General features: G+C 42.4%; 1 protein-coding gene across 2 annotated transcripts in view; it reads left to right on the top strand.

The window, feature by feature from the left end:
• Positions 1–14,415, top strand: part of St6galnac3 (ST6 N-acetylgalactosaminide alpha-2,6-sialyltransferase 3) — a 529,184-nt gene that overhangs the window by 304,107 nt on the left and 210,662 nt on the right. For both annotated transcript variants that reach the window (XM_059266479.1, XM_059266480.1), the window contains one exon: positions 7,712–8,121. In XM_059266479.1, the coding sequence (XP_059122462.1) occupies positions 7,712–8,121 (410 nt within the window). The remainder of the gene's footprint in view (positions 1–7,711; positions 8,122–14,415) is intronic.

Raw genomic sequence — 14,415 nt, 5'->3', positions numbered from 1 at the left:
GTTCCAGGCCAGCTGGGTCAGCACAGTGAGTTCCAGGTTAGGCAGGCTACATAGGAAGACGCTGCCTGAGAAAGAAACAAGCAGACAAATAAAAACACCTATTCTGAACATCAAGTTTGATAACATAATAAATATTGAAGAGAAGACCTGAACTGTGACAGGTGTCAGTCATAGCCAAGATGGGCAGCTGGAATTCATGTTCGTTCCTCTCTCAGGTTTATTTCTCTCTTTTGGCTGCCTCCTCCTTCTGTGCCCCAGCCAACAATCCAGAAACTCTTCTTCCTCTTAGGAGATGAAATGTCAGGAATCATTTTGGTGGGTGATGTCTTACTTTTTGAGGCCAGCCCTTAGGCTTCTGATATCGCCTGGGATGGATGCTAGCTGACCATAGGACTTCCCCTCACATATCAGAGCTGGGTACAGAGACTAAAGTTTACCCTGATTAGAACTTCAAAACAACCTGTCATTCAGTGCCTTGTGCAGGATCGCTACTATATGGAAAAATTGTTCGGTTGTCCAATAGATGTCACCAAATTTTTAACTGTTCCCCAACTGAGTATTTATTAGTAAGTATAATGGCTTCAAGTTGGTGTAATTTTGAAAAGGAGGAAATACTCAAAACAAATATAGAGTTGTTGCCATTTTATAAGTCAGTATTTTAGATCTCAACTAAAGTGAAGTGTGTGGCATGTGTGGTCTGTTGTAAGAATTTTGATCACACTGTGATACTCCATGGCTGTTAAATCAAGTTTACCTTGAATCAGGAGGCAGAGCTAGGGACTAGCTGACCAGAACTGGCCACAGAGAAGTCAACAGTTTGGGTAGAGAAGACGCATATGAAGGAAAGGGCGGGGACTTGAGTTGGGGCACTTCTTTTTCTGGTTTTGGGACCAGTGAAGACACACTGGTGGGTCTCTGGCCAAAAAGCAAAGTCAGCTGGTTGCTTCTCAGCTTCTCTGATGTAGCAAGTTTTCACCCCCACACCTGACTTCTGAGTCTTTGTTGGTAAATAGAACAATAGAGAGTTTAAACCTACATATCAAGGTATGGCAGAGCTGGGGCTGTGGGACCAGAAGGCCCTCTAGGCTGTGGCCTGAGTGGCCAGTGAGATGTTGATGTGGGACCATGGGGCCACAATCAATAATTAAAATATCAGGAGATTAATGTACAGTTGCTAAGCCGGCAGGAAAACATCAGTGGTTTTCTTCGTATGCGTGTGCATGCGTGTATGTGTGTGTGTGTGTGTGCGTGTGTGCGTGCGATATGCACATGGATACACATAGAGGTCAAACAACAACTTCCAATGTCATTTCTCAGACACATTCTACCTTCTTATCTGAGACACAGGGTCCCTCACTTGCCTGGAGCTTACCAGGTGTGCTGAGCCGTCTGGCCAGTGAGCTCTGTGGATCTGCCTGCTTTTGTGTCCGCAGTGCTGGGGTTACAGGCACACATCACCATGCCCAGCATTTGTTATCTCTTATGTTGGTCCAAGACTATCAGACTCTATGCAGGCACTTTACTTTACCCTTCCCCCGTTTGTGGGTTTTCCTTAGCAGTGGCATAACTGCCAGAAAGGGATTAGTTAAATATATCTGTGTTCTTCATCCAAGCAAAGGATTTGAAAAGATGTAGTGATACAGGAGACAAGATCCAAGGGGCATATTATTTTTAATGAAAATAAAAATATAGGGACAATTCAACTGAAAAGAATTTGAAATTAAGATGGAGATTGATGGATTGGACCAAATAAGTAGTAACTGAGATCTTAAGAAATCCAGACCCTCAGTCTAGGAAGATAGAGTCACCGTTTACTGCAGAATGAAGCCGTGGAGACATATGTAATACATTTGTGTTCAAGGCTCCCAAATCAAATATAAATGAGCACAAGAAACAACAATTCACTTAACAAAGAAAGCTGAGATCAAAAGACATGAAGACAGAGGTAATAAAAGAAATGGGGATAACTAGGTGAGACAGGTCTTGGCCAGATCAACCTTATGTACCTAGTCTCTTTCCTTTGATCATGGCTCCTCATAGTTTGATGGTTCCTTCACACACAGGGATGCATCCCTGGGAACATGGCCAAGTCCTCTGACAGCGTCCCACTCTGATTTGGAAGGTTTTGTCTATCAGCCTTTGCTTTCCTACCATAGTTAAAAATGGTTCCCAAAGCTTTTGGTCAGTAGAGCTCTGAGCATGTCCACTCGTGTGTTCCTGTGCCTTGCCCAGGAAGTCAGGGCTAGGCAGGGTTGGGGTCAGTGATGCACCTGTGAGAGCCCCGAAGACCCCGCTATTCAGTGAACAGTGAAAAGAAGTGATCAGTTCAAAGGTCACCTACAGCCAAAGCCATTGCACTGAAAGCCCTCTTCTCCATTACATATTTTTCACACAAACAACAAACTGTTGTCCCCACTGTTGGCCTTTGAGTTGTTAGTCAGCTGCTGACCTCATAATCTGCACAGCTGTGGCTTCCCCGCGTTGTCATGGAACAGATTGGAATGTCTTAATGGATCACTTTCAGAGGTTACAGTTGTCAAGTGAGACCAGCCTGCTGATTCTTATTAGCTAAATTAAGCTGTGTTACAGCAGAACTGGCTAATTCATTATAATGGCTGGGAAATCCAATGCAAATTGCCACATTTTATAGAACACATCCAAGGCTGTGCTTTCTGATTTTTCCTTCTGTGAATGCTGTACCCCAAATATGGTTTTATTACCTACTTAAGGACTTTTTTGGAATGGTCAGTGGAATGTAATCTTGCTGCCCTTATGCATGATGGTGGTGAGTCAGAGCAAGCCATGCAATACATGGTTTCTAATAGGCACTGATGTGCATGGTTCAGATGAGCTTGGAGGACTCAGTTGTGGGTAATGGAAGTTAAGCCCTACCCAAAATTACAAGAAGATTTCACTCTTCCACGTTGTCTGAAAGAGTATAGGCTTCTAAATGACAAGGTAATGCATTAGACAACGCCTGACCCTAAGTCACTCCATTGTGCCTTCATTTAAAGTCTTTGTGATGGAACTGGCCTAGAAACCCCGTGTTCAAGTGTCTTAATAGACTCATCCACTTTGGGCAGACCTCTTCTACCCTGGGGTCTAGTCTATCAGCTGCTTACTGCAGTTGATCAAAATGATACACAATTTCTTCATTATAGAGTTGTTTTTGTTTAATTGTGCCACAGGTAGCCCAGACTAACCTCAAATTCTCTAGATTATTAAGGATGACCTTGAACTCTTGATCCTCCTGCCTCTACTTCTCAAGCACATGAATTGCAGGCATCCATCACCATGCCTGTTGATCACAGGGGTATTTATTTTAAAGGTTTGTTTATTTTTATTGTATATGTGTATGCATGTATTTTGGAAGTATACTGTATGCATGCTGAGTGCTCACAGGCCAGAATCAGGTACAGGATCCCCTAGAATCACAGATGGTTGTAAGCCACCATGTGGGTACTGGGCACTGAGTCACTGCTCTGTGCAAGAGCAGGAAGTACTTGGAACCATGGAGCCATTTCTCCAAGCCTGATTGCAATGTTCTAGGCATATCACAAATGGGCCTGTGTGGGTCCAGTAGGTTGTGTTTTCTCTAATTCTTAGTATTGACCACTCACACAGACGCCTTGCCTGATGTGTACGTGTTACAGGAGTAAAGAGAAAAGAAAGCAAACAAGGTTAAGCCAACACCGTAAGTGTTGGCTGCAGATACTCCAGAAAGTACAAAGACATTTATCCAAGTATTTTTTATAGTAGAAAATAAATCAGATAATAGCTGGATGCCCAGCAGTAGGCAAATAGATACATTATGGCATATCTACATAATTGAACAATGAACAGGCATTAAAATTTTCTCCAATGATTATTTACTGGTATGGGAAGAGTCAACACAAAATTAAAAGAAAAACCAAAGGCACTCAATTGTGTAATTGGCATCTCTCAACCTGCCTACAATAGCCTACGTAGAAAGAGGAAAATATTTGTTATCATTGTTGAGTGATGGATATATGAATGACTTTAGTTGTATTCTTTTTTACCATTGCAAGTTCTTCATAGTGAGCCCATGTTGCTTTTATCCTCAGAGCAAGACAAACAAACAGTTTGAGTAGATTTGATATGAGATGTATTGTAGTAGTCTTTACTCCAGGCATCTCCCACCTGCCTCCTCTGGAAACAAGCTGCTGGTTTCCCTTCCGGTTTTATTTCCAAACACCTTCCTTTCATCTTAGTTCAAGGCTGCTGTCGTCTCGCATGGCTGTGGCAGAAAGCCTGTCATTACTATTGACTCCTCTCTCTTTCATGTCTACCTTCCCATATTCTATGTCTGGACCCATCTGGAATATACCCAGAGGCTGTCAGCATCTCGCCCTCATCATCACTCTGGGTGGCCTCCCATCACTTCCTCTTTCGGGGTGGGAGCAGTGGCTTGCTCTCCCTGTTTCAACCCTTTTATCTTGTGGTCCCACTTTACATGTAGCAGCCAACATTGTTAAAACACAGCTCAGGTCATGTGCTCCCTTGTCAAAGCTCTCCATTGCACAGGAAGTCATAGGACCCATGATTCATGGCTGCCACCTTTCTGACCCTAATACCCACCCACTGTGTGCATGGCTCTCTAGAGCACATTGTTCTTCCTCACCATCTTCTGCCTCAAAGTATTTGCAGTGGCTTTCTCTTAGGTATCTCCATGGCCAGACCCTTTACTCCACTCACCTATGTCAGCAGTGCCTCCTGGTGGCTCTCCACTGCTCCCAGGTGTGCCCACACAGACACACATGCACCAGCACACCTCCACGTGTATGAATTTCCACAGTGCATAAACTTCTCTATTATGAACCGATCACCTTTGAATGTATTATACAGGATGGTGATACATGATGTGTTCATGTACAGAAGCACAACTTCAGTGTAAGTTTCATGCCGTCAGGAATTCTAGTGTATAAATTCTTAGCTCAGTTGTACCTCTTGGAACTGTATCTGCTGTATGGGAGGCACCCAGAAACTGCTGTAGGGAGCACCATCGACAGGAAAGGTGACCAGTCGCAACTGTGCGGTCATTGTCCAGGTGGTTTTCTGAGCTGTGTTACCTAGCGTTTCTCTAGATTGCCACAGCTCGACTGAGCCTGCTGATTAGCTGATGTGTTTCCTCTTAATTGATTCTTTCTTTCCCTCTAAACTAATTGGGAAACTCCATTTCTTCCCTAGTATTTAGCTCAGTGTTCAGATGTTTTTTAATTAGTTCTTAGAGATATTCATACCTGTTTTGACTGTATTCTTCCTAGGTCCACTTCTGTTCCTACCCACTCCTAGCAACAGAGCTATCAACAGTTGTTAGTTGCTAGGGAGAGAAAGACTGTTCTCTCTTAGCTTTTTTCACTCTTGGTTTCTCTAAGAGTGTAGACTGGCAAGTCAAGTGGAAGACCACACATCTGAGAATATTTAGGTGCCATAAACTTGTCTTGAAGTATTAAAAAAAAAAGATAACAAGACATAAAGTGTTCAGACTCTTAATAGATTATTTTAAATCCATTTCTTTCATTTTCTAATTTAAAAAACTGAGCAACCAATCTATCCCAGGGACGTCTGTTGAAGCCAGAGGCAAAAGCATTATTCTTACAAGACTTCACTGTCTAGATGGAAGATTTGGCAGGGGGAAAGTTAGGACAGGACCCTGTTTGAGAGAAGCTATTCTTCAGTAGGCACAAAATACATTTGGGTTCAAATTTAGGATCAAAAGGTGCAGTCTTATAAGAGGTGGATGAGAAAGATGCACATTGCCAAAATGTTTTCCTCTTGCTGTTTTGAAGATGGAGTAATTTCTTCCTGTGAGAAAGAAACAGCAGCTGGGTGATGGTGGTGCACGCCTTTAATCCCAGCAGAGGCAGGTGGATCTCTGTGAGTTCAAGGCTAGCCTGGGTAACCAACTGTCCTATTAAATAAGAAACACAGAACCAATGCAAAGAAGAAAGCCAAGAGGTCAGAGCTAAGAGCTAAAAACCTTACCATTCCTCTTGAAGTGCTCCTACCTCTCCAAAAGAGACCTACTTCCTTTGTCTTTTTTTTTTATAGAGTTTCTGTTCTGTCTTCTCATTGGTTGTAAACCCAACCACATGACTTCCTAGTCACTGCCTGTCTGTACAGACCTCCAGGTCTTCTATGGTTGGTACCGAGATTAAAGGCATGTGTCTCCAATGCTGGCTGTATCCTTGAACACACAGAGATCTACCTAGCTTTGCCTACCAAGTGCTGGGATTAAAGGTGTGCACCACCACCTCCCAGCTTTCCTATGGCTTACTAATAGCTCTGACCCCTGGGCAACTTTATTTATTAACATACAAATAACATTTTAGTACAAATAAAATATCACCATAGGCACCAAAGCTACATAGAGAAACTCTGTCTTGAAAAACAAAAAACAAAACAAAACAAAAGTGAAAGAAACAGCAAAAGTAATGTGTGTGATTATTTTATTTTATGGTTTTTTGAGACAGGGTTTCTCTGTGTAGCTTCGGAGCCTGTCCTGGAACTCACTCTGTAGCCCAGGCTGGCTTCAAACTCACAGAGATCAGCCTGTCTCTGCCTCCCAAGTGATTAAAGGCGTGTGTCACCACCACCCAGTGATTATTTTATTATTTAGAAAACAGAATAATGCAAAGAGCAGGGAGTCCTGCAGGTGAGTTAGAAGATGCAGCTTTAGTGGGCCTGAGAGATGGCTTAGAGGTTAAGAACATGCACTGCTCTTGCAGAAGACCTTAGTTTGATTCCCAGCATCCACGTCAGGTGGTTCACGGTGGCCTGTGGTTCTATCTTAGAAGATCTGATTCCCTCTCTTGGTCTCCATAGGTGTTTGTGTGAATATGCTCACACATAGAGAGATACACAAATATACATACATAAATAATAAAATAAATGTAAAGGCAAGGAGATCCAGACTTTGAAGATATAGGCTTAGAAGCTCTAATTTAGAGGATCTGGATTTAGAAGGTGTGGGCTTGGCTCCTCCCCTGGAATTTGTATTAACTGCTAGCTGTGAACATCAGTGTTTTGCTTCTGAGTCTTGTTAGTTCCACTGGGGAGCTTTTGAGGCTTTCAAGATGTGTGCATTCCTCTCCATGTTCTCAAGAGAGGCCTTTCCTTGTCCACCTAAAACCAATTTAAGCTCAAAGGGCCATTAATATGACAACTTGGGGGTTTAAACCTCTGTGTAGTATTTTTGCTGTCTTAAGGGGGTCTGGGTTGTGTATGTCTCCTTCAGGCCTGCCTCATCTTCTGTCTTCTTCACGCGTTTATCAACTGCCACCTGCTCATGCACACATATCACCGTAGCACGTCACACATGCCAGGACACGTGGCGCTGGAGTTTCTTTCATAGCCACCATCCTTATTGCAGAAATCAAATAGTTTCATATTTTCTTACTTCATTTGAAATTACAGGTCTAAACTTATAAAACGCATCATTTAGAGTGAAAACGAATGACTGTTTTTCCACATAATTTTAAACTAGCACGGGGATGCAGAAAGTAATCATTTTTCAACAGTACGTATTATTTTTCTAACAGAAGCCCACTGGCAACTTGCTAACCTGTAGCAGAGCCTGCAGCATAGATGTGTGTCAGAGGTAATTCCGTACACACTAATTGTGCAGTAAGCGGCACTTCGGTCGCTCGAGAACTCGTTTGACCACGGTCTTCCCTTTCCTCTCTTTCAGCCTCTGCAGCTGGACTGTGGCCATTGTGCCATCGTGTCGAACTCGGGTCAGATGGTTGGACAGAAGGTAGGAGAGGAGATAGACCAGTCCTCCTGCATCTGGAGAATGAACAACGCCCCCACCAAGGGTTTTGAGGAAGATGTTGGCCACGTGACGATGGTTCGAGTTGTATCACATACCAGTGTTCCTCTTTTGCTAAAAAACCCTGACTATTTTTTCAAGGAGGCAAGTGCCACCATTTATGTTATTTGGGGCCCTTTCCGCAACATGAGGAAGGATGGAAATGGCATTGTGTACAACATGTTAAAAAAGGCAGTTGATAACTATCCAAATGCACAGATTTATGTGACCACAGAGCAGCGGATGAGTTACTGCGATGGAGTTTTTAAGGAGGAAACTGGGAAAGACAGGTGAGTCCTCTCTGAAAGAGCCTCGTTGACTTTTATTGTCTTTTATGGTGACTCTTTGCTGAGTCCCTTTGCCAGCTATCAAATGAACAGAGTTATTTTTTAAACCAATTGCTACGTGGTTTTGATTATTATGATTACTGCATGATCTGACAATGAGGTCCCATTAATTCCGCCCACACTGCCTTCTGTTCACTCCGTTTTAACAGGTTTGAAGCTCTGAAAATGGTGGATAGTTCTCCAAAATGTCTTTAGATCTCTTCCTATGTAGCTCAATTTGTTATTGATTAAATTGGATTTTTTACTAAAAGAGGACATCTTTACATTCTGTTTCAAAGCACAAATACTCGGGAATTTCAGGATTTTAATCCATCTTAACTGGGAATTGTGGCTCCTTCCACCTCCTTGAAACCAGACAGAGAGTAGACTATTGATCCTCTAATATGATTGTGCAGATTCGTGCATAGTAATAGCCCTGTGATCTTGAACACTACACTGAATAAAATACTGTATTGACATTATGTATTCCTTAACATCCTTAGCACTTGGATTCTTAAAGAGAAATGAAGTATAAATATCCTTTGCTCAATTATTCAAAACCATCCTACGTTTTTGTTGCATGCACTTCTCTGCCCCATTCCATCAATCACTGTCCCCACCTTCTCTGCTCCAGGCTCGTTCTCCTCTTCCTCATCTTCTGCTTCCTCTCCTGGCTCCCTCATGGCCCTCACTTCTCAGGCAACTCTACCATCTGCTGGTTTTCTCTCTTGAGAAAGAACCAGAAAAGTGAGGGAAGCAAAATTACAAACCGATCAATCTTGGCTGATATTCAGCACTAATAAAGAATTGCTGAAGAAGATTCAGAAACCTGTGCCTGAAGTTTTAGATTATATGTGAATTTTGCTTATTTGTGCAATACTATGAATAAATTGAGCTTCGACTGTAATTGCAGTGCTAACATTCCGATTTCCTTAAAATGCATGCCTGTCTTTTACTGCTCAATATTATCGAATAGAAAGTTGTAACTATTGGGCAACTGGTTGTGGAGAGTTGGGATTTGCTATTTCCAGGTGTAATTTCAATGCTTATCATACACTGACAATCTTGGCTGGGGACTTTTTGTGGTCTGTTTTTTCAGCTCACTCTCCCCTACATGCACCCCCAAGAGTGCCTTTTTTAGGTTCTTAATAAATGACATATATTGTATTTTATCACATACATGCATGGACACGCACATATACACATGCACATACAGGGACACATATACACACACACAGTCATATGCACGTGCACACATGTACACACTCAGGTAGACCAATGGACCTATTGATAGTGTGGGGTGATTTTCACTTAGCATTTCTACTTCTGAGCCCCTGAAACAGTTTCACCTGAAATGCAAGACAGAACAACACTTTAACATGAGTCCCTCTTCTGCAGGAAGAACCTCAAAGGTTAGATCCAAACCAGTATAGCTTAATCCATCCAAGCAGAAAGGCAGATCTTGTGTTTGCAAGAACTGCACTCACGTGTAGCTCCATTCTGTATGAGTATGACCATTCTCCTGGGGCTCAGAAACCTCTGGTCTCTCACTAGCCCCGAGCAATGCAATTAATTAGATGTATTTGGTTTTTCATTAGAGCTATCCCTTAGGGTACCCCCTCAGTTACAATGATAAGCCTGAGGATCATTTGGGGGGTATCAGAGAAGAGCTTATTGTGGTATTTGTTCCTGGTGCTTGAATCACGTTGGCTTTTTACTGTGAGCTTTCATTGAGACAGCTCTGTCACAGAAGCACGGCTGTAGAATGACTAGAGAATAGCATTGGGAGGTTGTTTTTTGTGTCTGTGATGAGTAAAGCTGCTTATAGTGTGTCGGTTTTGCTGTCTTGGTAAAGTTAGTTTTCAGATATCTATCAATGGGGTTACCAAAGCTAAAGTTCTTTTAGAGGTCAGAAGACTTGATAGGTACACATTTGCTTCTTTTGTTTTCTTTTTCCACGGTGTTAGCCTTTCCATTGTTATTTCACTGTGTTGCAGACTGGAGAATTAAAGTCTCTAAGTTCTTTAGAACTCAGTAGAAGGGATGACAAGTAGAATTTGGCTGGTCAGCATGCTGTTGACAAAATGACCTCAAAGGCTTCTGTCTCCATTATGATTAAAATCCAGCCCTGCTTGTGCTGAATATGATGATTTTCTGTGGTTCTCTGGCACACGATGACAAACTTCAGACAATATCTCTGAGTACGTAGATGTTTGTTGTGTACACATGTGTACTCACGTGGAAACTGGAAGCAGAGGTCTGGTGTTCTCCTCTCACTGTCCACCTTACTGTTCCAGACAGGATCTCCCATTGAGCCTGAAGCTTCCCATTGCAGCCAAGCTGCCTGGGCAGTGAGCTGCCAGTTCTGGACGTACGGATGCTCAGGGCTCTGCCAGGCTTTCACACGTGTTTTGGAGATTTAAACTGAGTTCGGTTTTACATCAAGGGTTCATACACATTGAGCTGTATTCACAGCCTCAACAATATCTTCACAAAACTTGTTATAAGGAAAATGTCAAACGCACGCAGCAGAGCCTGCTAGTCTCATCGTCTCTGTAAAGCCAGCCCTCAGCTTGAGGATTTACTAACTCGTGACCAGTCTTAGTTCAACAGTATCCCACACACTTTCTCCTTCCCCAAACATTATTTTGAAGGGAGCCACAGACATCATTGTAGTCCATCTTTAAATAGTTTACTGTGTATTTTAAAAGACAAAAGCAAAGCTCTACATCCTACCTGGAAATACAAACACTTCCTTTATACCATTTTATGTATTCCTGGCTTGCAATGGTCAACAGCTGTCTTATACATATATTTTAAGTCTTAGTTTGAATCAGGATTAACATATGGTTGATGCATTATAATTGAGTGATGTATTTCCTGTGTGTGTACTTACCCATATTGCTGTTTGCCTACACCAATTATCATTGAAGAAACCTAGCCACTGGGTTTTCTAGCATGTAGTTAGTTTTATTAACTTCTTCTCATATTATTTCTTCTACGTTTGTTTTTATGTATTGAGATTGACTGGATTCAGATCTAATTAGTATTTATTTCTTTACCAAGAGCATCCTGTGATGCTTGTAAAGGAAGAATATCCTGTGATTGTCTCTTTTTATGGTAGAAATCACTAATGCTAACTGTCTGGAGGCAAGCATTTACTAGGTTTGCCCAAAGGTAGGGTTTTATCTTACCTTTTGACTGCTGGTCTACTCTGTAGAGAGAAGCTTGCCCTCCTTTGGTTACCATCAGACAGAAGACTGACTGGTTCTTATGCGTTAGTTTCTTGGCATCCTCTGAACTGACCTGCGTGTTCATAACTTCTAATATTTACGTATTGACTAACAGTTAAGTGTATCTGTATTTTTGTAGTTCATTTTATTATAAAGCACAATGTATGCTATGAATGTGTTTTTTAGCCCATGGGAACCTCTTCAAATTGGTTTTACATGCTTTTGATGTTCAATAGAGGTCATGGATAGCTTTCCTCCTTCCTCGTATTGTAGGTACTTCAGCACTTACCTACATCCTCCTGTATTCAGACACTCTCTAAAGAGCCTTGGTTCTTCTAGTTGTTAAAAAAACATAAACCATGGCACTGTGGCATTCATGATTACAAAGTTGAATTTTTTTTCTTGGCCTTTAGAGTGGGCAGAGATAGACTATAAACAATATATGCTGTGTGTATTGTTTATAAATAAGATCACCATGTGTCTTTCCATTCTAACTCAGGCCTACCAGGCTTTTACCTTAACATGCATGTCTTATGTCTGTGTCGTCTTTCTGGCAAGCTACCAATCAAAGGTCCCAGGAACAACATTGCAATTAATCATTTCCTTTATCTTGCAAAACATAGTAAACTTTGAGTAATGGCAAATCAGCTACGTAATCATTGCAAGCCTGTTAGGAGTACTGTGCACCAAAGATGTTTAAATGGCAGGCATTCGTGCCAGACATGTAAGGCTGCACTCACAGGACGTATGCTGGGTGTGTCTCCCCCGAAGGTCATGATGCTTTCCTCTTAAGTAACTAGAGGGGATGCTGTGGTGTGCACACTTGATTGCAGACAGAAAGGAATAGGGAACAAGGGGTCTCCATTTCAGTTTGCCTTTGTTGTAAAGCTGTTTCATTCACTTTGACTTCCAGAATTCATCAGCAAGTTCTCATTTTTGTCCTTATGTGTATTTGGTGGGGCTTAAACTTATGGCCTTAGACCTGCCAGACAAATACTGTACTGCTGAAATAACGTCCCCAATCATCAGATTCTAGTGGAGAGATCATGTCACTGTCAATTTACAGGCTTACAATGTTGATGTTACTGATATTTAAAATAATTTTTGATAGAAACATTAGGTTTAGTTCCTCAAAAGAAAATACTTCTTAACCTTCCTTCCTTCCTTCCTTTTTGTCTTTCTATCTTTTGTCTTCCTTTTTTTTTTTCAGTCATCAAAGTTCTTTTTGAAAAACACAGCCTTGGGTTGATGAGATGGCTCAGTGGATAAAGGTGCCTGTCTTCAAACCAAAGACACAAGTGTGATCTCTGGGATCCAAATTGTGGAAGGAGAGAACTGATTCTTAGAAATTGTTCTCTGATCTGCACACATACTCTATGGTGCATGCATGAGCATGCACCCCTAACACACAGATAAGCATGTTGGCTAGGCATGGTATTTTCATTTTCCCAGAGCTTGCTTGCTTTATTTTTTCCAGTGTGTAGTGGTGGCAACAATGTCAGACCCTTACATTTCTTGGACCGATCCTAGACTAACCCTTACATATACTGGAATACTTTTCAAACCAAATTCGAATCAATTTGTTCTGGTATTAGTTACTGCCTAAAGCTCTGGCTTGGGAGTCAGTATGGCCTGTGGGGAGCCTGGGAGCCTGGGAGCCGGACAGAGGACATTCATCCATTCTCTAGAGTTACCTGATTGTTGGACAGTGGCCACCCTCATGGCTTTGCTTATCAAATGTGATCCTAATAAACAAGAATTATGAATTCTGTAGATCTTCCCTGCCTCCCAGAAACCTTTGGAATGAAAGGTTTTTATATTCAAAACATTCTGACCAAAATGTCTTTTTGCTTCCCCTTTGAATGATTGGTATGCATAAATAACTTTATCATGCTAGCGGCCAACGTTTACCCTAATACATCTTAAGATAGAATCCCCCTGGAGGTGGTACCAGGCTGACAGCAGCACATAGTCCCCCTCCCCTGGAAGGATGAGAGTATGTGCCTGGCATGCATAGACATGGGGCGTATTAGCTTCCCGAAGGCCACGGGCAGACTGTGAGTGCTATACTGTAACCTCTGGCAGGTGGGCAATTGCAGATTGCTTCCCACTTCAGAAACGTGTTGGCAGATGTAGGCACATTATTTAATTAACTAATAATTGAGAAAGCTATAGTCACTATTAAAAGAGCAAAGCTAATTCTAGGCTGATAAAGGACTCTGAGCTGCCCTAAATAGGTCGTAATTAGCTGGAGCAGTGTGGCTCCGCCTTTAGGGATGGGTGAAATTAATGAAAGTTAGCAGCAAATGGAACTGTGTTTCAGCATGCTCCTGCCTCAGGTGAAGAGGGTGAGAAAAGAGGGAGTCACTTGTAAAGATCGTTTAGGAAGCCATGACAACCACTGTCAGGAAGTACAGAGAGCATGGGACGTTGATTTGTACATCTCAAGTTCCCTGCCTGACTCCTTTCTGCCAGAGAGCTCCATCATTTGCACTCAGTCTCTGGGAGAGAAAGGGAGACCAGGGACGTGTCAGCCCTGTTGTCGTATTTCCTTATTTAGCCAGGGTCTTAAGGGCAGCTTGGGTTTCACCCTTTCAGCTGGGTCATTTCTAGAAGTTTCTGGTAGCTTGTATCATTTTGAAAGATTCTTCTGTCATTGCTGTAAGGATCAAATTGGCTCACATCCCTGAGGTTTGCAAACTCGGTAGGTTCTAGGTTGAGGGGTTTCATGTCTCCTTTGAGGATCTGGGGTCTTCATGAGCCCCTGCCACTGCACGAGACAGACAGCTTCAAAGAACACAGTGTGGCGGGGAGGAGAGCAAAAACAAAGCACAAATGGCCCGAGGAATGTGCCACACTCGCCCAAAGATGTGTTATCCTTGTGTGCCAACCCCAAAGACAAAGATACCTGGCTGTTCCCAACTCCCCAAAAAAGCTGCTAACCTCAGAAGAACCTGGACTAAGGGAAGCCAGGCAGCGTGGGGCAAGCCTCGGAGTGAACATGGGAATCAGAAATGGCGCTTCC

Source organism: Peromyscus eremicus, chromosome 6 (genome assembly GCF_949786415.1).
Source record: "Peromyscus eremicus chromosome 6, PerEre_H2_v1, whole genome shotgun sequence".
Taxonomy (NCBI): domain Eukaryota; kingdom Metazoa; phylum Chordata; class Mammalia; order Rodentia; family Cricetidae; genus Peromyscus; species Peromyscus eremicus.
This window is presented reverse-complemented; position numbering and strand designations above follow the sequence as displayed.